Source organism: Pelodiscus sinensis, chromosome 20, assembly GCF_049634645.1.
Source record: "Pelodiscus sinensis isolate JC-2024 chromosome 20, ASM4963464v1, whole genome shotgun sequence".
Classification (NCBI taxonomy): domain Eukaryota; kingdom Metazoa; phylum Chordata; order Testudines; family Trionychidae; genus Pelodiscus; species Pelodiscus sinensis.
Window position 1 is genome coordinate 10,252,483 of NC_134730.1, and position 25,253 is coordinate 10,277,735.

At 47.2% G+C, this 25,253-nt stretch overlaps 1 protein-coding gene across 6 annotated transcripts in view; it reads left to right on the forward strand.

The window, feature by feature from the left end:
- UBE2O (ubiquitin conjugating enzyme E2 O) overlaps window positions 1-25,253 on the forward strand; it is a 129,393-nt gene that overhangs the window by 22,032 nt on the left and 82,108 nt on the right. Inside the window, exon 1 of one of the 6 annotated variants that reach the window (XM_075903604.1) lies at window positions 18,707-19,032. The exons of 2 other annotated variants lie outside the window; for them this stretch is intronic. Coding sequence is in view for 2 of the 4 variants with exons in the window: in XM_075903598.1 (XP_075759713.1) it covers window positions 23,763-24,194 (432 nt within the window). In the remaining 2 variants the exon portion in view is untranslated. Of the gene's footprint in view, window positions 1-18,706; window positions 19,033-22,783; window positions 24,195-25,253 lie in introns of those variants that run through there. 3 more of the 6 variants (XM_025178157.2, XM_075903598.1, XM_025178153.2) reach the window with 3 other exon arrangements.

Consider the following 25,253-nt stretch of genomic DNA (forward strand, 5'->3'; position numbering starts at 1 on the left):
ACTTATGCCTTTTGGAACATGCTGCTACTTCAGAAAATCTCATCCTTGTTTATAAATTAAGAAGGTTTAGATAAGGTGAGAGAAGAAACATGCAAGAAAGTGAGAGGAACAGCCTCTTCTGAATCTGTCAGTATTGATTTAAGTTTTGGGAAAAGTCCAGGCTAATATTTTGGCCTTTTCCTTAATCAAGCTGTGGTTGTGTATTCTGTTTTTGTTAGCATGAGTTAAGCCCAAAGATAGTTCTCAATATTAGTTTCAATTCTTAATTTACTGGCTTGCTTCCACAATAGTTAAATTTTTCACAGTTGAATTATGTCTTACATTGCCATCATAAACATGGCATTAGAGTCAATGTCATGTTAATTCGGCATATTCTGTTATTTAATTCAAGTTCACATGCGTTTAGACTTAATTTAATCACTTCCATTATGATGCTTTGTCTTCTCCTTTGTTTTTGCCCCATGCAGCTGCTTTCTCTTCAGTTAATGCATGCATGACCATGAAATCAAGGCAGTTTTACAGAGAAAATGCTCTTGTCTTTGAACTCCCATAGCTGGCTGTTTCAGCGCAAAGCGCTCACATCCTGGGAGAGGACAGTCAGGAACTATCGATTCAGTCAAAAAAGTTTGTGTTAGCCCTACCTGCCTAAATGTGGAAAGTATCTGACATCTATAGCAACAGCCAGTATGGTATATGCCACTGATCACTGGAAGAGTTCAGGTAGTACAGGCAGTCCCCGGGTTACATACAAGATAGGGACTGTAGGTTTGTTCTTAAGTTGAATCTGTACGTAAGTCGGAACTGGCGTCCAGATTCAGCCGCTGCTGAAACTGACCGCCAATTCTGACTTACATACAGAATCAACTTAAGAACCCCAGGCGTCCCCAAGTCAGCTGCTGCTGAAACTGATCAGCAGCTGATTCCAGGAAGCCCGGGGCAGAGCAACTCTGCCTCAGGCTTCCTGTAGTCAGCGCTGGTCAGTTTCAGCAGAAGCTGACTTGGGGACACCTGGGGCAGAGCAGCTGGGGTGCTGCTGGGTTGCTCCAGTAGCGCCGCTCCTCGGTGCTACTTGACCAACCCAGCAGCACCCCATCTGCTCTGCCCCAGGCGTCCTGATTCAGCCACTGCTGAAACTGACCAGCAGCGGCTGAATCAGGATGCCTGGGGCAGAGCAGCTGGGGTGCTGCCGGGTTGGTCCAGTAGCGCCCAGAGCGGCGCTGCGGGACCAACCGGCAGCGCCCCAGCTGCTCTGCCACAGGCGTCTGGAGAAAAGCCTGGTCTGCCAGGGAGACGGGGAGCAAAGCCTCTGAGGACGCCAGCAGCGGGACAGCCGCGGGGCGTCTGGGCTGTCCCGCTGCCGGCTTCCCCGAGGCTTTGCAAAGCCGCGGGGGGGGCTCGGGCAGCGAGGCAGCCCAGGTGTGCCTGGGCTGCGTCGCTGCCCAAGCCCCCCCTGCGGCTTTGCTCCGCGTCTTCGTGATCTGCAGACCAGGGAGACATGGAGAAAGCCCCGGAGTACACGGGCGGCAGGACCGCGAGGTCCCGCAGTCCGTGTCCTCCGGGGGAGCCCCGTTCGTAACTGCGGATCCGACGTAAGTCGGGGACTGCCTGTATATATAGCTCATTGTTCAGAGGGGGGAAAAAAAGCATATTTTTTTTATTGTCCCTTTGATTTCTCATTTGTTTGACAGATTAAGAGGAGATCAGCAAATCAATGTGTATTGTGCTGGTCCCTACCTGCTAGTAGGAGAGCTGCAGTGAGGAACCTGCAGTGAAAGTTCTCAATGGGCTGCCTGCTAGAGGTGGTAGTTCAGAGGCGTACCAAAGGGGGAGGGCAGGGAAGGGCAGCTGCCCTGGGCGCCACACTAGGGGGCGTGCCGGGCCAGGGTGGGATTGGAGCACACGTTGTGCAGGCCCACCTGGTGCTTAGGTCAGTGAGCTGGAACCTGGCCCACGTGTGACTCTGACACACTGTGAGCAGAGTCAGCCGGCAGGGCATTAGGAGGAGTCTCTTTAAAAGGAAGATTAACTTACCCATCCGGTTCCTCCAGTGCCTGGCTTTGGGGGAGGGGGATTTGATGGGGGGGGCACTGAGAGTGCCTGGCTCAGGAAGAGGGGGATTTGGTTGGGGGAGGCGCTAGGGGTGCCTGGCTCTGGGACCAGCTGGTAGAAAACCTGCCAGTCTCCAGCCACAGCCCAGGGTCGGGCAGGTCGGGGGCAGAGGGCCAGAGGCATGTAAGGGCAGGCAATGGCAGGGGGAGAGTGCAAGTAGGGGGTGGGTCTTGGGAGGAAGAGGTAGCTCAGGAGCATTTTGCGGGGGAGGGACAGTGTGGGGGGGGGCCTTTGGGCAAGAACAGCAGGGTGGGGGATTTCTGGTCGGGGTGCTTGTGCCCCCCAACCCCACTTTTTGGGCACTTCTGTGATTCTGGGCTTGGAGAGCCTGGCCGCCCTGGAGCAGTGCCCAGCCAAGGCAAGGAACAACATATATGTTATGGACTCGGAGTAAAGTGATGGCTTGGCTTGCAGGGAGATGAGAAGAGCTTTGTCATTTGTGAATTCTGCCTGCAAATGCTGGGAGCTGAGATGTGGGGAGCCCCCTTCCCCGTACGCTGAATTTGCCAGTGACCCGCTGCCTGGCACCCAGTTCCCTGCCCACTGACTTTTGGCCACTCACCCACCTGTCACTGGACCACGTCACTTGATTTCATATGAACATAAAGCGCTGTCAAGCAACTGACGGCACCATCTGCCCACTGGAACGGTACCAAGCCCGCATGACCAAGGCAAGGCTAATCATTGCCAGCCCTCACTCTTCCCATTGGTAGCACTCAGAGGGCTTTCCCAAGGAGGCAAGTATTATTCCCATTTTACAACTGGGGAAACATGGTGGGGGCTGCGACATGCCTGAGGTCTCACAACAGGCTGAACTAGAAGCTCAGTTTCCAGTGGTTCAGGAGCTGTCTACAGAGGTAGCGAAGATGTGACCGCAGCATAGGCCGGCATAACCCAGCTCGCTGTAATCTGGCTAATGTGGGGAACAACCGAGGGGAAGGGGCGGGAGAACTTCAGCCATCACACCCTGGCTAGCTCGAGCTGTGATCAAGCCACCCCAGCTCAAAGGAGACAGTCCTGGGAGTTGCCCGCCGGCCCATAGTGCAACCCAAGTAATGGCAACAAGGGGCAGAGACTGATACCCGGCAGCTGCCCCTGCTTCTCCTATCCACTCAGCCCCTCCCCCAGCTTCCTGAGCCCTGTGGGGGGAATGCTTCAGACCTAGCTAATTCCCTCCCCTCGCACTGCAACACCTGCCTAGGGGCACCACAGGGCCCAGCCCCTGGAATTCCACAGTGTGGGAGAGAACAGGGCCTGACCTGATCCCCAGTTCACTTGAGGGAGGGGCCTGGCACCAAAATCCCACTGATGCACATGGGTGGAAATTGGGTAAATGTTGCATGTTACCAATATCAGCAGAACTGACTTAAATGGGGCCTATGTGGTGTTGTGTAGTTTTACCTTAATCTTTGTATTTATGCCTGCCAGTGTAAAAGAAGGGGTGTGTGTGTGTGTGTGTGTGTGTGTGTGTGTGTGTGTGTGTGTGTGTGTGTGTGTATATATATATATATATATATATATATATATGCAACCACATGTAAATTGAGGCCCTCAGCATGTTCTGTGAGTATCAGTGAGGTCCCCAGGGCTTCCAAAGTTGAGTTGCCCTAGCTCATCCCTGACAGGTGTCTAACCTGCTCTTAAATATCTCCAGTGATGGAGATTCCGCAACCTCCCTAGGCAACTTTATTCCAGTGATTAACCCCCCTGACAGGCAGGAAGTTTTTCCTGATGTCCAACCTAAACTTCCCTTGCTGCAATTTAAGCCCATTGCTTCTCATCCTATCCTCAGAGGCCAAGGAGAACCGTTTTTCTTCCTTGTCCTTATGATGCTCTTTTAGATACTTGAAAGCTGCTCTCGTCCCTTTTCAATCTTCTCTTTTACAAGCTAAACAAGGCCAATTCCTTCAGCCTTGCCTCATAGCTCATGTTCTCTAGACCTTTCATCATTTGTGTTGCTCTTCTCTGGACTTCCTCCACATCTTTCCTGAAATGTGGCGCCTAAAACTGGACGTGACACATCAGCTGAGGCCTAGGGGACGTGGGATTGGGTGGGTTAATTTCCAGTCCTCCTGTTCATTCTTTTCCTAGCCAGGAGGGCACCGCAGTTCTGATGGGGGGCTCTGCAGGAAGGCAGCCCACACTGCCCCCTGCCTGAAACCTCTTGTGCAGGTGTGAAACAGATGTCCAGCCCCACCCCAGAGGTGACTGCATTTCAGCATCCCTGAAGCAACACAGCCCCAGCAATGGACAGGGTAATGGCTCTGGGCATGACTGCTTCAGGCCTGTTGGATGGGCCTCAGCCCCTTTCCTTTCCGTCCCTTGCTTTGCAGTCTCTGGGGGAGGGGAGTGGAGGCAGGCAGAGGTGTCTCCTTGCAACAGATGTAGACACATCTCTATATTAATCATTCTCTCATTGAAGTTTTTAGCTTTGTATTGAGTCCTTTTACATAGAAACTTTGTATTACGTCTTGGTAAAATAGTCCCTAGGACAAGTGAGGTAGAGACTGTCCCTGTGGGGTGAATGAGGTGGGAATGAATAAGGCGGAAGGTGAGCACCTCTGGGCAGTTGCAAAGGTTGGAGAGGGGATGGAAGCCAGATCCAAGACCAATGAGCCCTGGGAAGTGGGCCCATTGAAAGGAGACTGGACCTGTGGATGCCTTGGGGATCAGCAGCAAGGGCCTGCTTTGGGAAGCCCCCTCTTTGGAGGTGAATGTGGCAGCATTGAGACACTCCACAGAAGCAGGCACCACAGACACTAACTGCAGATGCATGGGATGGCGCTCACAGATCTTGCACATATATAAGATGATAGATCTGCAGGAGGGGGGAGCAGTGGCATAGCGTGGGGGCTGGAGGGGTCAGTTGCCCCTGGGCACCATGCTAGGGAGGCACCAGTTTAGTCCCCCTCTGCTCCCCCTGTCATCCCCCGGCTCGCCTGCTCCTACTCCGTCTGTCGTTGGCAGCTGGAGCCTCCTTCCTGCCTCTCTGCTCCTAGCCCGACCCTCCTCCATCTCTGCTGGCGGGTTAGTGCATGCTGGAGCCTGGCCCCAAACTGGAGGGAGCAGGGGAAGATGCGGTACAAGTTCCCCTCCCCCTACCCTTCCTCACTGGTTCAGGCTCAGCCATGCACCAGGTTCGGGGCCCTGCCACATGGCGGTGGGGGGGAGGGGACACCCTCGCTATGCCTCTGTCGAAGTTACAGGACCTGATTCCTTCCTCTTCTGCTGCCATCAATATTTACTACCTCAGTGGTGCAGATTTCCAGCTTATGGATTTAGTAGACCAGAGAAGGGTACCAAAAGCAATGCAGAGCTCTTTCTGTCTAGGCTTGAGAGCTTTCAAAGATGAACCCCCATCATAAGTGAGGGCACTTTGTGATAACAGCAGGGAGGAATTCCTGCAGCCTCACTTCTGTGTACTCTCCTCCATGCTAGAAAACAATGTGTTAGCTTAACGGATTTATCCATTATTCACAGGAATGAAAGATCCCAAGGCTTTGAGACATTCTGTTCATGCTGGAGGTTTTCTGTGAGCTTTGCAGAAGAGCTGCATTAATAGGGTTCTGTCTATTGATGCTGAGAGCTGTAGGTGTGTACAGTCCTGGTTAATCAGTTAACTGGTTAACAGACAAAAGCAGGATCTGGGCTGGGGAGAGCTCACAGGGCTGGCTCTGCTGCAAACTCCCAGCTCCAAGCTCTGCCAGAGCAGCCCCTGTCCCAGTGGGCCCCTTGCGGGGCCTGAGCATCCCCTTGCATATCCCTAGAGAGCAGTACCTAAAAGGTTGAAATTATTCGGATCCAGTGTTCCAATACTATTGCATTGCAGCCATGTGGACAATTGCTATTGAGTTGAGTATCGGGCCTTGGTTCACTTGGCCATTGAGGGGGCATTCGTGTGCAGTCAGGCAATTCAGAGAGCAAACGCCCTTTTGGATATTTTTCCTATATTTCCAGTTGTCTGGGTGAACTCTGCTTTCAAGTGTTGGAGTGTTTGGGTAAAATTTGCTGTTCTGGAGCAGGGTAAAGGTGTGGAACTTTTCATATGCTTCCCTGTTTAAGCGTAGGACTGAAAACAGGGTTCAGTTAGGCACCGTGCAGGCAGGTGTTATGCTGGGCAAACTTGCCAGGCACAACTGTGCTGCTGTATCTCACTCGATTCTGTCCCTCAAGCTCTGCTGCTCTTTCCATCCTGAGCCTCTCTGGTGAAGTGTCTGTCTGTCATGTTAAGCTGTGCAGTTGTTTTGCAGTATGAACAAATGTCCACTAGGGACTAGGATGAAACAGATGTATTTTCATTTATGACCTAAAAGCTGTGATTTGAACTCTGGCCTTTAGAGGTGAAACCTTAGTATATTAACCCCTCTTGGCATCAATACACCATTTTAACCAGAGGATGGGAGGAGGAAAGATGATGCTTCACTGAAATATCAATTGTGTGTAGAGTGTTTGAGAAGGTGCTGCTAGTAGTTCAAAATCTTTATCATTTGGCAGATAAAGGATGTTGCTTTGCTTTGGATTATAGATATTTCAGCCTGTGTAGCTGTTTATCGTTCTTGTCCTCTGGATTCTGTCTTGTAACCTAAATACTTCCTTAGTGTCGTTAGAGCCCTGTGTGGGGGGACAGTTTGTATCTGCATCCAGTCCAGGACCTGGAAACATGACTGTGGACATCTGTGGATTTTCAGGGCTCTACAAGCAGTTGAAGCATCTTTATGTTTCCCCAAAAATGCTCTTGTGCATCAGGCTAATGGATATGCATTGATTACTCTAATAGAATGACTTGTATTCTCAGGAAAAGCTAAACTTTTCCAGTTCCACTATTTTATGTAATTTTTAGGTTCTTTATAAATCATGAAAGAGTTTGCCTGTTCAGATTGTCAGCAATATCTGATGGTGTGCTTTTCAATGCAGCAATATTTTCCATAATTCTTCATATTTTTACAACTGCTTTAGGAAAGTGGGTGCCAGATGTTCCCTTAACAAAATATTTTTTCCTTCATCATGTGTATGCACTGGCTCATTATGTGCCTGGGCTACAGATGTCCCCTTCTCCCCCCCCCCCCCCAAATGGGACTTGTTCATTCTGCAATTCAGATATTACTTAAACTGTGCAAAGATATCTGTGTAGTCAATGTGTGGGGTTGATGAGGAAGAGATTGGAGCTTTGTCTCTCTTGCTTTTAGTTGCTACAGTAAATTACTAATATACTTGAAGACTGAAACAATGATGCTATCATTTACAAGAATAAACAACATCAGAGGAAAAATAATGGCTTCAAATGGCAACATTTAAAGTTGCCACATCAAAAACTTCATTTGCTTAAAGCAGGCATGTCCAAAGTCAGGCCCGCGGGCCAATTGCAGCCCGTGTTCCGGTTTAATATGGCCCCACAGGTAATTTGGCAATATCTATCTTTTAAGGCCCCCAACGAATCCATATGTATTGAGATGAATACATTGTAAAATCTCAGTTAATGTCAGTTGGTCTAAATCAGTTATAAATATATTTGGACACAACATGTATACTTGGTGTTATGTTCCTGTTCATATTTTTTGAACTTAAAAGTTGACAGACAACCTTTATTACCAATAATATGTAATGTACTTTACAATGTTCCTGACATATAGTTCAGCTTCCTGGATTTTTTTTTCATCTGGCCTTCAGATATGAAAGGCAGAGTGATTTAACACCTGTTTAGATTTGTGATCCATGTGACGAAATGAAAAGTATGTCGTTTGCAATAAACTTTGCATAAAATAGTTAATTTGCATTTAATTTTAATGGTTCAAAGAATGTCAGGCAAAATGGTCGGGCCTCACGCATGTTCACTTCATCAAATCTGGCCCTCTTTGAAAAAAGTTTGGACTCCCCTGGCTTAAAGTAACTTAGTTGTTGGGATTTTTAAGATACAGGTTTCAGCTTTAAGCAGAATGTTCATTTTGACTTTCAGGAAGCGGTTCAGACCGGCTGTGCAACATGTTCTTGTGCTTTGTCTACACTTACCACTGTGGGGATCAATCTCCCAGGGGTTGAAACTCACTAAATCCACTGCTGATCGCGAAGGATGTAAAATCCTGTCTAATCATATTGGTTAACTGGTTAACCAATCTGCTCTCTGCTCTACTGGAACACCTGCCTCCCCCTCCCCATCCTCAGGCAAGGGGTTCTCCAGTCAGGATACCGGAGCAGTCCCTGCTTGCGTTGCACCCTGGACAGAGACTGCTTGGATTGAGACTCTGGAGCAGCCCCTGCCTGTAGCAGAGGCTGTTCTAGCATCTTGGCCAGAACAGTCCCTCCTGCTGGACACCCAGGCTTGTTGCAAGCAGGGCTGTGCTGGAGCAGCCTCTATCCGTGGCAGGCCCCCCACAGGCTGGAGCAGTCCCCTACTCACAGCAGGCAGGGGGCTGCTTCAGTCTTCCCCCTTCCCCTCCGCGCCTCCCTCCCCCCGCCCCCAGTTAACCTTAACCATTAGGCCTCATCCATTAAAGGTGAAGCTTACTAGTTATCTGGTTAAACCTTCACATCATTACTCTTCTCACTCCAGTGAAGTACCGGAGTCAAGAGGAGAGTTTCTCCCATTGACTGCCCACAGTGGGGACACCGTAGTAAGTCGACCTAAGCTACATTGACTCCAGCAGTGCTGTTCATGTAGGTGGAGTTGTGTATCTTAGTTCAATATTGCCCCACTGTAGACCTGGGCTGAGATTTATATTGTCTCTGGGAGCTAGAGGATAACTTAGAGTATCATTCTTTAACTGCAATGACAACTTAGTGAACATGCTGCTAAGGGACTAGCGAAGTCTCCAGTAGGCTAAGCTAATATATTTATGAAAATGTTTAGAAGTGTTGTCCTAATTGCGACTTGTCAGGAAGGCTTACCACTGACCTCTGTGCATGTAGTGACAAAATAACTTTGTTCTGATTCTGGAACATTACTATGGCAGGTGATTTAACTTTTTGTGATTCAAACAGTGATGTAAGAGTGTGTTCTGTATGGTTAGTGGGTGGGGTTTTTTGTGTGTAACTGAGTCATAATAGGAGTGCTACTATTTCTGTTTAATAACAAATTATTTGTAGAAATTAACTCTGAACTGAAACTAGTTATAGGAGCAATTAGGAACATACTGTAAAAAATCACACTTTTTTTTTTCTGTGGGGACCTAAAATGTATAACAGTAGCTATGGAGACTGAATTTCTTTGCCACTGTGAAAATAAGCAATGTTTCTTGAAAGTCAATTCAGCCAGACAGCTTGCTCTGTGATAGATAGCGAGTACAGCTCTTCCACTAGAAAGCAGTAAGACAGCAATCCCATGTTCTGTTCATATTTTTGCTAACTCTTGCAGAACTGGCATTCAGACATCAGTTGATGCAGTACTTTGAAAAGGGTTGTTTTTAAGTGTCTGAGAGCTGCTTCTGGTAATCTTCCCTAATGTTTTCAAAGTCCCAAGTGACTATACAGAACATAAACAGAGGATTCAGAGGGGTAGCCCAGTTAGTCCGTAACTTGAAACACTTAAAAAACAATGATGTGCAGTTAAATGATCTATATAGAGCATTCTTAAAACTGAAATACCCACCTGGAGAAGTGGGGGAAAAACAGATCGACAGAGCCAGAAGAGTACCCAGACATGAACTACTTCAAGACAGGCCAAGAAGAGAGAACAACAGAATTCCATAACTTAAATCCCTCCAACGCATTATCAACAATCTATAACCTATTCTGGAAAATGACTCCTCACTCTCTCAGGCCTTGGGGAAAAGGCCAGTCCTCGCTTACAGACAACCCCTCAACCTCAAACAAAATTCTTTCCAGCAACCATGCAACACACCTCCATCATTATCATCCAGGAACCCACCCCTGCAATCAGCTCTGGTGCCAACTCTGCCTACACAAGTGATTTCATCACTGGACTCAACCACATCAGCCACTATGAGACACGAAAAGACATTCTTCTACTCTACGCTGAGCTGATTAAGCATCAGTTGGAGTATTGTGTCCAGTTCTGGGCACCACATTTCAAGAAAGACGTGGAGAAATTGGAGAAGGTCCAGAGAAGAGCAACAAGCATGATTAAGAGTCTAGGGAATGTGACCTATGAGGAAAGACTGAAAGGATTGGGCTTGTTTACTTTGGAAAGGAGAAAACTGAGGGGACATGATAGCGGTTTTCAGTATCTAAAAGGGTGTCACGAGGAGGAGGGAGAAAAATTGTTCTCCTTGGCCTCTGAGGATAGGATAAGAAGCAATGGGCTTAAACTGCAGCAAGGGAGGCTTAGGTTGGACATTAGGAAAAACTTCCTAACTGTCAGGGTGGTTAAACACTGGAATAAATTGCCTAGGGAGGTTGTGGACTCGCTATCTCTGGAGATATTTAAGAGCAGGTTAGATAGACATCTGTCAGAGATGGTCTAAACCAGTGGTTCCCAAACTTTTCGGCATCACGCCCTTTTTGATTTTTGAGAAACCCTTACGTCCTCTCCCTCTTCCCGGTCCCCGCGGCAAAAAATAGCAGCAAAATTTGTGTGTGGGGGGGAGGGGGGGAGAAGGAACTAATTCCCAGGACCAATGTGTTTGTGTTTATATATATATATATATATAAATAAATAAAAAAGGTGATGGTACTCCAGGGGAAAAGTTGTTGACCCCTTCCCCCCAAAAAGTTGCCCTTTTAAGAGCAGAGCAGGCATTGCCCTTTTAAGGTAGCCATTTTGAATTCTGCCCGGGATGCTCCATTCTCCCCCCAACTAGCCCAAGCTGCGTGTGTTCCAGCAGACACCCAAGGCAGGAAAAACAGAAAATACCAGCCATTTCACATGGTATTTTCTGAATTTTTTTACCGGACGGACTGGGCTCTTTTATGGGGAGGGATTTATGGGCCGGGCTAGGTCACCTCAGGTCTGCCGCTTCCCCCCCCCCCCCCCAAGAATTTCTTCACGTGCATTCCCCCCCCCCCCCCTCCGTTTGGGAACCTATGATTTAGATGGTACTGGGTCCTGCCATGAGGGCAGGAGAATGGACTCGCTGACCTCTCGACGTCCCTTCCAGTTCTAGTGTTCTGTGATCAGAGGCTCGTTTAACTGCACATCCACTAATGTGATCTATGCTAGCAATGCCCCTCTGCCATGTATATTGGCCAAAACTAGGAAAGGATTAATCGACACAAATCAGATATCCGAAAAGGCAACACGCAGAAACCTGTTGGAGAACACTTTAACCTGCCAAGGCACTCATTAATGGATCTCAAAGTCGCCCTGTTGTTTCAGGCCAATTCCACAAGCCAAAGACACAGAGAAGCGTTGGAACATAACTTCATTTACAAGTTTGGGACTCATCACAAAAGTATGAATTACCTGGATACCTACCTTCTGCATCCTAAAGACTTAACCAACCAAACAGGGGGTACGTAAGAACAATTTGTACCGTCTTTATCAGCTTCATGTAACATGAACGCTTTAATTCACTATTCCCCCCCCCCCCACCCCTTTCTTCCCCTCTCCTGAAATAAACAGGAAATGGGAACTGGACTTTTAATATTCCATTCATCTGAAGAAGTGGGTTGTACCCACAAAAACTCATGATACCATCTACATGTTTTGTTAGTCTTTAAGGTGCTGCTAGACTATTCATTGTTTAAGTTTTTCTTATAAACAGAGGAGAAATTTTCCTTACCATATCAATTAAAATTTGCCCCACATTTATATATTTTAAAATTTTTGTTTATACAGCCATATGAACAATAAAGCAGAATGTTAATTTAAAAAAAAATCCATTGTAGTATTGTGATTGGAAATCAAATTTTGCAAGATTAAGAGCCTCAAGGTGAAAGTGACTTTGCATTTAGGTGATCATGTTGGAGAAATGCAAAAGGTAAACAAGTGTAAATTCACCTAGAACATTTGGTTTAAAAATCTTCCACCGCTCTTTAAGATGGTATAATAAATAGCTAAAGAAATTAGTTCACACAGTGGTTGACAGTGCCCCTGGAATATATTACACACCAGTCCAAGCTTCATTCCACAAAGTCTTCTCTAAAAATTTATGAAATTTGTTAATTATTTCCATGTTCTGCTGCTTTGAACTTTGACCTAAAAACTTTGAACTGGCAAACACTTTACATACGCAGCTTAATATCCACTTGTACTGTCTCCTCCTGTTAGTTTGAGATCTTCCATACTGATTCGGATGCTTGAATATTTCCAAAGCTTATTGATTAATGCTATACACTACACACGTTTCCCTCCCCCACTCTTGCCAGTACATTTTTAGCAGGCTGACTAGCAGCCCAGCTCAGTCCTGGCTTGCAACAGGTCTGGAACCTACCCCCACTGCAGCTCTGCATTTAAAGTGTATTAGAAGCTAGGCGGGCAGGCAGCCCGGCTCAGTCCCAGCTCTCACCAGGTCCAGTGAGGGAAGCTGTTTTTTAAACTCGCTCCCGCCTGGCACCCCACGCTGCAGCCTCTGATACTGAGGCAGCAGCATGGAGTGGCAGGGGCCTCCTCCAGAGTTGGGCCGGAGTGCACTGGCTGCCATCCCCGGGCGATATAGAATAGTTGACTAACTGATAAGAATTCATGAGGTTACTTGACTATTCAGTTAACTGATATTTAATATCCCCTAAGCAGCGCAGAGTAGAACAGAAGAATGACGACTTGTGTATTGCTCACAACATTCCTGTTGATGCATCCCTGAATCACGTTTGCTTTTTTGCAGGTGTCACAATGCTGACTCATGTTTAGATTCTGGTCCACTATGACCCCCCTAGATTCCTTTCTGCAGTACTACTTCCTAGATAGTTGCTTCCCATGCTGTATGTGTAAAATAGATTGTTCCTTCCTCAGTGGAGTACTTTGCATTTGTCCTTATTAAACTTCATTCTATTTATCTCAGACAATTTCTTTCGTTTGTCCAGATCATTTTGAAAATTGAGCCCTTCAAGGAGACCTCCAGTAAAACTAAGGCAGACTTGATTTTATTTAATCTACAATGACAGTGAAAGAGTTCTAAGAGACTTTATATCATAAAGAAACAAGGGGAAACACATCCATTTCTTCCACTTTATAAGTCAACTTGAAGAACGATTTCTTTTCATCTCTGTATTATCTATTAATTTAGTAATCCCTTGTTCTCATTCTGAGCCAGCATAACGGGAGAAGCAGATCACTTTTTACTGGGGATATTACAATGCGTTTATGCGAGTAAACATGTAACTGCTAACATTTTCAGCATTTAGGAGTGTGGGAGAGGGGAGGTGCCCCGGTTCCTGCCTACCCCCACTTCTCCCTGTGCTGCTGCCTCTAAATCAGAGGCAGCAGTGCAGAGGGGTGGGGGGAAGAAGGGGCTGCATGTAACCATGCATGTTAATCAATGAGCCCAGGCTCATTAGTTAATTGTGTACATTGTTATGCTTTCACATCCCCATTTTTTGCTACACCCATGATAATCTTATCTGTTAAATCTCCCTAAACATACTCATTTCTGTGCAACATAACCTTATTTCTTTGCAGTCTCACTGTTCATGTCCTATTCCCTGTGTGTATCTCCTGGTTTTACCTACTTAGTTTATTAACACAAACAAGGGCTATTTTTAGTTCTGTCAGTGCTGTCAAATCCAAGCTGTAGCAGAGCTCCGTTTCCAGTTATGCATCACGCATCAGAACCTTGTTAGCAATTTTGTTGAACTGTCCAGAATCAGTTGGGAGGGAGGAGGGGCTGAAGCAGGCAAATGACTTGTTTTACCTAGTAAAACTGACCATGTATAGGTATCTCTTGGATTGTAGTAATACATTGGGCAACCTATGTAATCGATCACTAGACTGAACAGATTAAAGGATGGAATTTCTTAACTGCATATTCTGTATCTCATCAGCTTGTAGTGCCACATTGACTTGCGAGGGAACAAACCACTGTCCTCACTAGGGATGTAAATACCATTTAATCAGTCAACTGGTCGAATGTTAAGTTTGAGTAATCGCTTAAATGAGTGGGGGGCTGCTGCAGGAGGGTATATAGTGGAGGCTGCTCTGGCAGCACCTCTGTCCATGGGGGGGGTCCCAGCAGGGAGTCAAGCATCCCCTTTTCACAGTGGTCTGGGACACATTTTAAATGTAGTAAGAGCCTGGCAGCTGACCAGTCCTGGCTCCAGCTGGCTTCAGGAGCTACCCTATCTGCAGTTCTGCAGAGCGGTCCAACTGCATAGTTGATACAATTTGTATCAACTACATGATTAGTCAGATAACTGCAATTTAACATCCTTAGTTTGATGTCCCGTCTTTCTAGTTTGTCTGCTTTGCCTCACTTTATGCTGACTCCTGCTGTGAAGGAGGGTTTGTGAGGTGGTAAGCATCTAGAGATCTGTGGAGATTACTAGCAGGGAAATCCAAACCTCAGCCTTCTGTTCCAGTAGCCAGAAATCTTCAGACCTGTTGTTAGCGTCCACTTTTTACATCTTAATGTTCAGTTGGGGTGGGAAGGCTACTTATGCATATATCCCTCCTCTCTAGATGTAGAAATAAATATTAACATTGCTGCCAGCTTCACTCTTGTAAAGGTTGGACCTCCCTGGTCTGGCACCCTCAGGACCTGATTGGGCCTGGATGAGGGGTTTTGTCAGACCAGGGGAGGTCGTTTCTGGCCCCACCCCCTGCTCTGCCACTCCACTGGGCTTCTTAGCTCTCCCTGCAGCCCAGCTGGGTAACACACCTAGCTTTCTACCCCTCCTGAACTTTCCCCAGGCAGTCCAGGTGGGTGCACTCTGGGATTCCTACCCCTTCCTCCACAGCTCAGTTGGGCCATGTGCTGGGCTTCTTGGCTCTCCCTGCAGCCCAGCTGGGCCATGTGCCAGCTCCCTTCACCCCTGCAGCAAGCCAGGTCTCTGATCCTAGAACTGGTCCTGCAGACCAGTGTCCCGGTTTATAGGTGCAACCTGTAGTAGCCCCTTCACATTGCAGTTCTATTGTCTTCTGTATTTGCAAACCCTCCACCCCCCATTTGATGTCATCCTCTGATTTAAACCTGGTTGAATTCTCCCCCCACCCCCCAAAAAAAGGCAAGGAGCAGCCAAAGGCACTTGGCGGCTTGTGTTTAGTTGATCAAAACAGTCTCAGGTATCAGGAGACTTTGGGAGCTGCCTTAGTTTTCTTTGGCAACCTTGCCAGCTGCTTAAACCATGTGAGCTGAAGTGCTTTGTGTAGCCAAACATTCCACTCACCTTGGAACCTTCAGGACAAGTCTGAGGACTGATTAAATCGGTGCTGCAAATGAGTGCTCTTTGGGAGCCAACTACATACAGGTGGCCCCTGACTTGCAACGTTATCAGTTCCTGGGAAGAGTTGCAAGTCGAGGGCATCGTAACTTGGACCCTCATTTATGATAGGCGTTGTTCGCTGTCATAAATATGGGCTGAGGATGTATGTTGTGGGTTTTCGGCCCCTTCCACACTTACAGAAATTGTTATAAGTGCGGGTGGTCGCAACTTGGTCAGTCACATCTCAAGAGTTTCCTGTAGTCCTAGAGAAGTTGATAAAGGAGTGCAGGACTGCAGTGACACTGAAATCTATTCCAAAGCATGGCAGCCTTTCCTCTTATTCGTTCAGTGTGAGACCCTGTGCTCAAGGGGGAGACTGTTTGTTATATGCATGTAATTTAATACATAATAAGGCTGTCCTCGGAGGGGGGCAGGGCCCAGGACAACCCCCTCCTCTGCTTGGCCCCTGTCCTACCCCCACTCTGCCTCTTCTCTCCCAGCTCTTGACCCCTCCTCTTCTGAACAACACCAGTGGAGTGGGGCCAGTAGCACTGCCACCACGCCCCGGGTCCATCTGAAGCATGGAGCAGCAACCACCTGAATCTGGCCAATAACGGAACAGCTCTATCGCAAATGTGCACAATGAAGGCTGATCAGCTACATCAGACCTTGAGTCTTTGCTACAGAAAGTCACAAATAGCACGTGGTTCTCTTAATGACTGTGGCGTCAGTATCCTTAAAAAAAAAAAAAAAAATATGTTTCCCCTCATTTGTTGGCATCTCTGTGCATGCACTGTGGCCTGACACACCATCAAGTTCCTTACAGGACAAACGAGAAATGAATATGCACTGATTAATCAAGTGGAAACAAAGCTGGTGTCGCAAGGAGGACGAGAATGGCTCTGCTCTAAGCATGAATCCATGATACCCATATGTGTAGCAGTATAATATACACCAAACGAGATCATTTTTGATAAGAGGTATAAAAACTCTCTGGCAGGACCATAGTGAGTGCATATCAACAGTGAGCCAGCCTAAAGCTGATAGTTATATTATGGAATATACGTAGTCAGACAGCTTTAAAACCAGGAATTGAAAAAGGAGACTTTGGCCTAGTGTGTAGTGGGAGAACACAAGGCATGTGAAAGCATGTCACTTGATATTCACAGTGAACAAGGCAAATCTCTGTCATTACCTTTTGTGTGTGTTCACTGCTTCATACTTGTAAATTGTCAGGGCTGAGTTTCAGGTAAAATGTTACACACTTGAACTTTGATCTGGCAATCCTGGAAAACAAGGTAAAAATTTTGTTGGGCCAGTGAAGGCACTACGGGTCTGGGTGTTGGAGGTGGGGGTGGGGTGCTGCCTGTGGCTCCGTGCCCCGCACTGCTCCCAGACTCTGCTGTGGGAGTGGCAGGGAGAAGCCTCAGGGGAAGCAGTTCGGCATGCTGCTGTTCCCCCCCCAGCTGTGGGGTAGAGGAAGTGGCAGTGTGCAGACCCGCTGCCTCCTCAGTAACATGGACACTCGTGGATTAGGGACATCCAGAGTAGGGATAGTCAAACGTACTATTTCTGTAGTCTCAGAGGGGTAGCCATGTTGGTCTGTAACCTAAAAAAACTTTAAAAAGGAGTGGTCCTGTAGCACCTTAGAGCAGAGGTGGGCAATAATTTTTGGTGGGGGCCACTCCCCAAGACTTTGGAAAGTGGTCAAGAGCCACACTTCTCTGTGAATGAGGTGTGGGGTCTAGGATGGTGCAGAAGGGCACACAGGCTAAAGGACTGGGGTGCATGAGATGGTGAGGCCTGAGAGGGAGTTTGGGTGAAGGTGCTGGTTATGACCTAGGGCAGGGGATTTGGGTGCAGGGTCTGGGAGGGGGTCAGGATGCAGGAGAGGAGTCTGGCCTAGGGCAGGGGTGTAGGAAGGAGTACACAATTCTCTCTGGGAGGGAATTGTGACCTGGGGCATGGCAGTGCAGAGGGTTTGGATGGTGACCTGGGGGAGGGAATCGGGGTGTGGGAGGTACGGGGTACCAGAGGCACGTTTTGGCTGGGAGGTGCTTACCTAAGCATCCCCCAGCCAGCATTCCTGAAGCATCCTCATGGCACGCCTGGGTTCCCTGCCTGATGCAGCCCCAGACTGCTTAAAACTGCAGGCTGTTCTCTCTCTCTGGCTCTCAACTCTGAGAGGGGGAGAGGGTTACACTGCTCTCCTCCCCCATGCCAATCTCTCTCAGCTCCTATTGATGGGTTGTTTCTGGCCAAGAGCAGCTGGGAATTGGGCTGGGGTTGGGGACACCACACAAAGCCTCCCCTTCCCTCCAGAGCAGGGAATCACACGACATAGCCCTGTGCTTAAAACAGCAGCTGCTGCGTGCCTAAGGGTCCTGGCTGGATGTCTGGGGGCTAGATCCGGTGGCTGCGAGGAGGTATCTTGCCTACCCCATATATATTAGTATCATGCGCTTTCATGAGCACAGCCCGCTTCTTCAGATGAATGGCGCAAGAGGCTGCATATAAATGTAAATTTTGTGTTAGTCTCTAAGGTGGTACAGGACCACTCATTTAAGTTTGTGTTTTGTTGGTATTTTTTACTATTTCTGTAGTGTCCTCCGTCAGACTAGTGAGTATCTCAAAGTCCTGTACAAATTAAATATCTCCTCAACCCACAGGAGACAGTAAAGTATTATCTCAATTTTTTTTCTATAATTGTCACATGCGATGTTTTACAGAGAAGTCCATGGTAGAGAGTTGCGAATAGCTGACTCAGTAGGTAGCATCCTTACCTGGTCGGTATTGAACCAGTGCTCCACTGTGATGCCATGGACAAAGTTCCTAAGATTAGAGCCTCTCTTTTCAGACGAGAACAGTAGTGTAATGTGTGCTAGCCTGTGCGTTCTAGCCAGGTTCCACACAGGCAATTCTTTTCTGCCATCTTCTCTTCTTCCTGCTGTTTGATGGGGATGGCACTATGTTCATTTTTTCTTGTCCTGTTTTAACAATGCACAGCAACACTGAACAGCTCCCACATTACATTCTGGTGGTAGCTGCTGTGGGATTGGTTTCTTTGCATATGTGTAGTTAGTAAAGCATTCTGTGATCTTTCTGGATGAAAGGTGGAATGTATAAGTGCAGAAGGATGATGATTGGGTGGCTTGGAGTGCATAGTTGTTGTACTATATGAAATCCAAGCCTTGTTTAAGAGCTTGAAAAAGCAGACATTCCTACACTGGGTAGGAGTTAGGCAGTGGTGAAATTGAACTGTATTTCACATTTTTAATAGGGGTGCACTGTGCTCAGGAATGACAGGGCATAAAATATAGCGTGGGGATGACTAACCCAATGTATACACCTTTTCAAGAACATAGCTCACGGTTTATATTGATGTAACGATCTTCTTACACTTTTTTAAAACTGATGCAACAGTTTGTGCTTGCTGGCCCAACGGATGACCTTTGAACACATTATCCAATAGTATTGCTACTTTTCTTCATGTGTTGTGACATCAGCAATGCTGTCAATCCCTCAAGTATTAGTAGTATGCTCATCATTGTAGCATTCAGATGCTGTTTTGAAACCAGCCCTCATTCAGTTCCTACCCCACTACACTATGAGGCAGGAGACAGCAGAGCACTTCAGCTGTTGAAGAAAAAGGACTTTCTTCATCACCTCTGACAGGTTAATATTTTTAGTGTTAGACTCACAAAAATGGAAGGGTTGTACTTCTGGTGTTTCAACTGGGTGGTGATGGTCTGACGTCCTTCACAGGGCACCTGCATAACACATAAGGACACTGGGCATACTAGCATAGCTTAATAAAATAAGCTACTTTAGGAAATAGACATCAAGTGATTTACCTGTTTCAAAAAGTAAGGGAGTTCCCCAGCAAGAATAACTGACTCTGGTTAGGAAGGTTATGTGAGCTTTAAGGCTGGAGTTGATTTATCATTATGTTTGAAAATGCAGAACAAAGTTATTGATTAGTTGTTTGCCAAGCTGCTTTTATTTTTAGTGTGGATGCAAAGACATCCAGATACACAAAGCACATAGTTGGATTCATGCCACTGGAGGGGCAAGGGATCAGGTGGTTTTGTAACTGATTAGTTGCATCATTTATCTTTAGAAAGAGCTTTTTTTTTTTCTGGTTAAAATATTCCTGGTCCCATGAGGGTGTAATGCAGGACTGAGTATTGCAGTAGCATTAGGAATGAACTGTTCTGGAAATGGACTGTGTAAAAATGGGCCCCTTTTACTCAACAGATCTGCTTCCTATGTGTATTTTTTTGTTGGAGCTGCTGACTTCACTGACAAACAAGCTTTGGCTGCTTTGTACTCTTGTTGCCCGCAATGTGAGCTGCTAAGGCATCAGCAACAGAATTGAGTGTTTGGATGATGCTTCCAGCTAACCAGTCATCAGTGGAGGTTTGCTCTTTTCCAGAGTAGCCTCTGTCCATGGGCAGCCAGGATGCCCCAGGCAGTGCTGGAGCTGGCAGCCAGCCCCAGTGTGGGACTGGGGGGTGGGAGCCCCGTGGGCTGTGGGGCTGCTCCAGCTGAGTTGGAGTGGTCCCCAGCCCGGATTCCACTTCAATTGGTTAACTGGTTAAATGTGAGTTTAATGTAACATTTAACCAGTTAACTGGGCTTTTACATCCCTAGTGGTGGTGATATAGATATTAGTCCCAAGATATTAGAATGACCAGCTGGGTGAGGTAGTATCTTCTGTCCAAGTTGGTCCAGGAAAAAGCTATTACTTCACTCACCTTGTGACAAGTATCAGAGGGGTAGCCATGTTTGTCTGTTTCTGCAGAAACAATGAGGAGTCCTGTACCACCTTAAAGACTAACAGATTTATTTGGGCATAAGCTTTTGTGGGCATCTGATGAAGACAAAATAAGTCTTTGCCCATGAAAACTTATGCCCAAATAAATCGGGCAGGGTGCGTCTACACAGCAGCGTTAGTTCTGAATAATGGGTGTTATTCCAAAATAACAATGCAAACATCAATGCAATAATTCTATTTCAAAATAAATTTGAAATAAGACACCTTGTTCTGACTTCTGTAAACCTCATTCCCTGAGGAATAATGCTTATTCCAAAATACTGCTCTTCCAAAATAGCTAGTGTGGATGCTCCACTGCTGCTATTTTGAAATAGCCTCTCCCCAGGCCATCAAACTAATTATTCCCCAGTGCCTCCTGGGGCTCTAAATTGAGGTAGCACATCCATATTAGGGAAGCCTACCTCAGACGAATTTTGAGGTTTCCCTGTAGTGTAGATGTGGTATTTTGAAATAAGCTATTTCAGAGTATTTCTTCCATAATAGCTTATTTTGAAATAAGAGTGCAATGTAGACTTACCCATAGTCTTTAAGGTGCTATAGAATGCCTCGTTCTAAACCAGTTTTTCAACCAGTGATACGAGTACCCTTAGTGGTACTCGAGACAAGTCTGGGGGGTACGTCAACACAACTGAAATTTGGAGAAAACTGAATTTTTGTGTTTTACAGTGCTTTATTATTTTTGTACTTTTTACACCCAAAAATGTCATTGTCCACCTGGCTACGATTAAGTTGTTTAAACAAATGTGTTGCAATGGTAGAAAAAAATTTTGTCTGAAAACTGTAGGTACTGGGGGTTCTTATAATTATCATTTTTAAAGGGGGTACTTTATTAAAAAAAAAAGTAGTGACAGAGCAGGGGTGATACAGCAGGTGACAGAGCTTGATGGAAGGGGAAAGAGGCAGAGAGAGTCAGCAATCCTGGCTAATTAAGGGCAGCTGAGACAGGGTGGCTGCAAAATCAATTCAGGCCCAGGTAAAACTAATTGGGGCTGCCTGGAGGCCTATTTAAGAACTCACCCGTTGAGTGAGGGGGGAGAGAGCTGAGAAGGAGTGTGGAGAGAGCTGTGAAAGAATTTGGAGAGTGGAGGAGGAGTTTGGAGAGAGAAAGACATTGGAGGAGCCAAGAGAACTGCATCAACCTTGTTAAAGACTACAGGGAGACAATGAATCTCAAACCAAGGCGAGTGAGCCATATACTCTGACTCCTAGACTGTGGGACAGTGGGCTAAACAGGGGCCAGGAGCCCAGGAGTGGGACTGACCCTGCTACATGTGGTGCCAGAAGTGAGATATTTCGCTGCAGTGAGACCTTGCAGCGGACCCACCCAAGACAGACTAGGCCACTAGGCAGACTAGGGAGAAAAACAAAATGGAGGATGTAGTAAAGGCCCTCATACAAGCCACTGCAGCACAGCAAGAAGCTATCTGGGCTCAGATGTCTGCCCAGCAGGAGTCAGTACGACTACAGCTGGAAACTAACCAGCTGCTGATAAGCCAGGCTGCCCAAGATCGAGCCACCTTGCAGGAGGTAATAATGCAGATGAAGGCTCTGACCACTCAGGTGCATGGCTCAGATGGAGCACGGTCCCTGCGGACCAGCAGTTTCCTCCAGAAAATGACAAAGGAGGACGATGTGGAGGCGTACCTCCTGGCATTTGAGAGGACAGCCCTTCAGGAAGGTTGCCCCAAGCCCAGTGGGCCAGCATCCTGGCCCCATTTCTGTGTGGTGAGGCCCAGAAGGCCTATTTCGACATGCCGGAGGAGGCTGCCACTGAGTATCCCCAGCTGAAGGCTGAGATCCTCGCCAGGTCGGGAGTAACCACTGCTATCAGAGCTCAAAGGTTCCATGAGTGGCAATATGGGAAGGGCAGAGCACCAAGGGCACAACTATTTGACCTGATCTACTTGGCCCTAAAATGGTTGCAGCCGGAGACCTACAGCCCGGAGAAGATTGTGGAAATTATTGTCCTGGACCGGTTTGAGGGACCTACCACCCGATCTGTGAGCCTGGGTCAGCCAGAATGAACCCTTCTCATATGACGACATGGTGGCCCTCATGGAAAGACAATTAATGACTAAAGGACTTTTGCAACCCCTCAGCAAAGCAGTCTGGAGAGACAAGATATTTGGACTAGCCCCAAAGGCCTGTGGCTCTAAACCCTCGAGTAAGACTTAGCCGGGGAAGAGGGAGACAGAAGAGCAGCCAGAGGCCGTAAATGGACTTGGGGACCAGGGGCAGGAAGGTCAGGGGTAAAACCCAGTAGCCCAAGAAATAGGGGGATGCCCTGGGAGGCCCCTGTAATCTCATAAATTTGGCAGGCATAGCAATGGTCCCCCATCTGTACACCCGACCTGTTAAGATGAATGGAATAGAGACCACGGCCTTGGTGGACTCAGGGAGCGTCGTTACATTGGTCTCTGGGCAGCTGATGGAACCAGACCAGCTGACCCATGCCAAGCGCACAGGGATCTCCTGTGTCCATGGAGATGTCAATTATTACCTTGTTGTCCCCGTACAAATAGAGATCCAGGGGAATGTCACAATGGTTGCAGTGGGGGTAGTTCCGAGGCTCCCATACCCAGTTGTGATTGGGTGGGACTTCCCTGGATTTAGTGACCTGCTCCCTACAACTGAGGGAAAGGAAGAGAGCCCCCTCCCAAGTTTTCATGAATTTTCCCAGGACCTATTTTCTGAGCTTGGGAAACCCCGGAAATCAAAGCAGAAAAGGAGGGCAGCCAAGAAACTGGGTACTTGAATTCTGACCCAGAACCTAAGGCAGGCCCTGGCCCGGGGGGAAACTGAGCCAACTGATAATGAAGCACTGAGAGAGGTAAACGAGCTGGAGGCTGGGCCTAGCTTAGCAGGGCCCCCTGGGATGAAAGAGGCTGAAGGTTCCCCAAAGCTCAGGCAGGTAGGGCCCTCGCTTGAAAATTTTGGACAGGACCAGGCCAACAACCCGCTGTATCAAAACATTCGTAGAGAGGTAGTTGAAGTAAACTGGATCCGTGTAGAAGGAAGGCTCAAGGGCCCTAGACCCTATTACATTATCAAGAGGGATCTACTATACTGAGTGCTGCCAGGCCCAGGACAGGAGGTGGAACAGCTCTTGGTGCCTCAGAATCACCGGCGAGCTGTGCTGGACCTAGCACACAGTCATTTATTTGGGGGGGTCACCTAGGAGTTGAGAAGACCCTAGATCGGATTTTAGGAAGGTTCTACTGGCCTGGGGTATATATATGGAGGCTCGGCGTTATTGTGCCTCTTGCTCTGAATGCCAGCTTCATGGGCCCCAGCCACACTTGAGAGCCCCAATGATACCCCTACCTATTATTGAGGTCCCTTTTTAACGCATCGCTATGGACCTAGTGAGCCCATTAGAAAAGTCAGCCTGAGGACACCGGAACATATTAGTGGTCCTGGACTATTCCACCCAATACCCTGAGGCAGTACCCCTAAGAAATACCCATTCTAAGACAATAGCAAGGGAGTTAGCTCAAATCTTCTCGAGGGTGGGGATACCCAAGGAGATCCTAACCGATCAGGGTACTCCCTTTGTGCGTGTAAGTTAATGAAGGACCTGTGTGCACTACTCCACATATGGGCTCTGAGGACGTCAGTATACCACCCGCAGACGGATGGCCTCGTCCAGCGGTTCAATCGCACCTTCAAGGACATGATCCGGAAGGTAGTGAGTCGGGACAGGAGAGATTGGGATTACCTACTCCCATGCCTCATGTTTGCCATTCGAGAAGTACCACAGGCATCCACAGGTTTTTCCCCATTTGAACTGCTATGTGGGCAAAACCCCCGGGGCCTTCTAGACCTTGCCAAAGAGACCTGGGAGGAGCAGACAAACCATGGACACAATATTGTAGAGCACGTCCTGCAGATGAAGGACAGGATCGCGCGGATAACCCCCATTGTAAGAGAGCACCTAGAAAAAGCCCAGCAGGCCCAGCAAACCTACTACAACCGTCAGGCAATGGTCCGGAAATTCCAGGTGGGTGATCAGGTAGTGGTGCTGGTCCCTGTGCACATTATGAAGGAAATGAGGTTTCATTAAAAAAAAGAACACCACAGCTTGGCTCAGGTTTCAGGTTGAGTTTACAGGACTGGCAGTTAGAAAAAGCACCTCTGATATTGAACAATTGAGAGACAATAAACATGGGACCCCATGATGCTATTTTTATTGTTCACCTAGAACTGTATTTTAACATAAGGGGAAGCATTTATCTTTTTTTCAGCTTATAACAAGATGAGCTGTGCTGCTGTAGGGGACAACCGCTACAAATGTGATTTACCTTCCAGCATCTGTTACTCAAGTTTTACAAACACAAATGCCTGTACTTAGTGCTTAAATTCTTATGGGTGCCCTGCTGGTCCACAAGGCAGACCATGTGAGTGAATTTAAGGCATAAGTATGACACCATCCACCCTCCATCTTAAAGACTACTCAGAAAATTCTGCATTCTGATCAGGCCCCCTATTGATAATTCTAGGAACGTCATAAAGTGGACAGCCCAGAGTTTCTGCCTGGAAACCCATTGCTCTCTGATACAAAAGCTTTGGCATGTCTCATTAAGAATGTAAGATCTCAGATTTCTCTCTTGGCATATAAATCAACTCCGGCCGTAAAGCTCACTTAACCAGTTGACTGACTCATGAGACCTAGGATATACTGCAGTCATGGTGTGTGATTGCAGCTTGTGTAGACATCTTGAGCTAGCTTTAATCTAGCTATTTTAGATACCTGGACTGTGGCAGCACTAGCTTTAGCTCAGGCTGTATATGTCAGCCAGAACACTGGATAGCTACTTGCAGGGCTAGATTGTGCTGAGGTGTACATAGCTGCAACATTGGTGCTAGATTAAAACTAGCTTGTGTATATTTACACAAGCTTTAGTCCCACTTTGTGACTGTAGTGTAGACATTACCTGTAGCTCCTAAGTCACTTTTACAAATAGTTTAGGTATTGTGGAGCACATTGCTCACAAGCTGCAAGTGCAATGCTGTTAATAGACTGCGGCTCTAGCAGTATTGTATGCACGTGTGTTTGGAG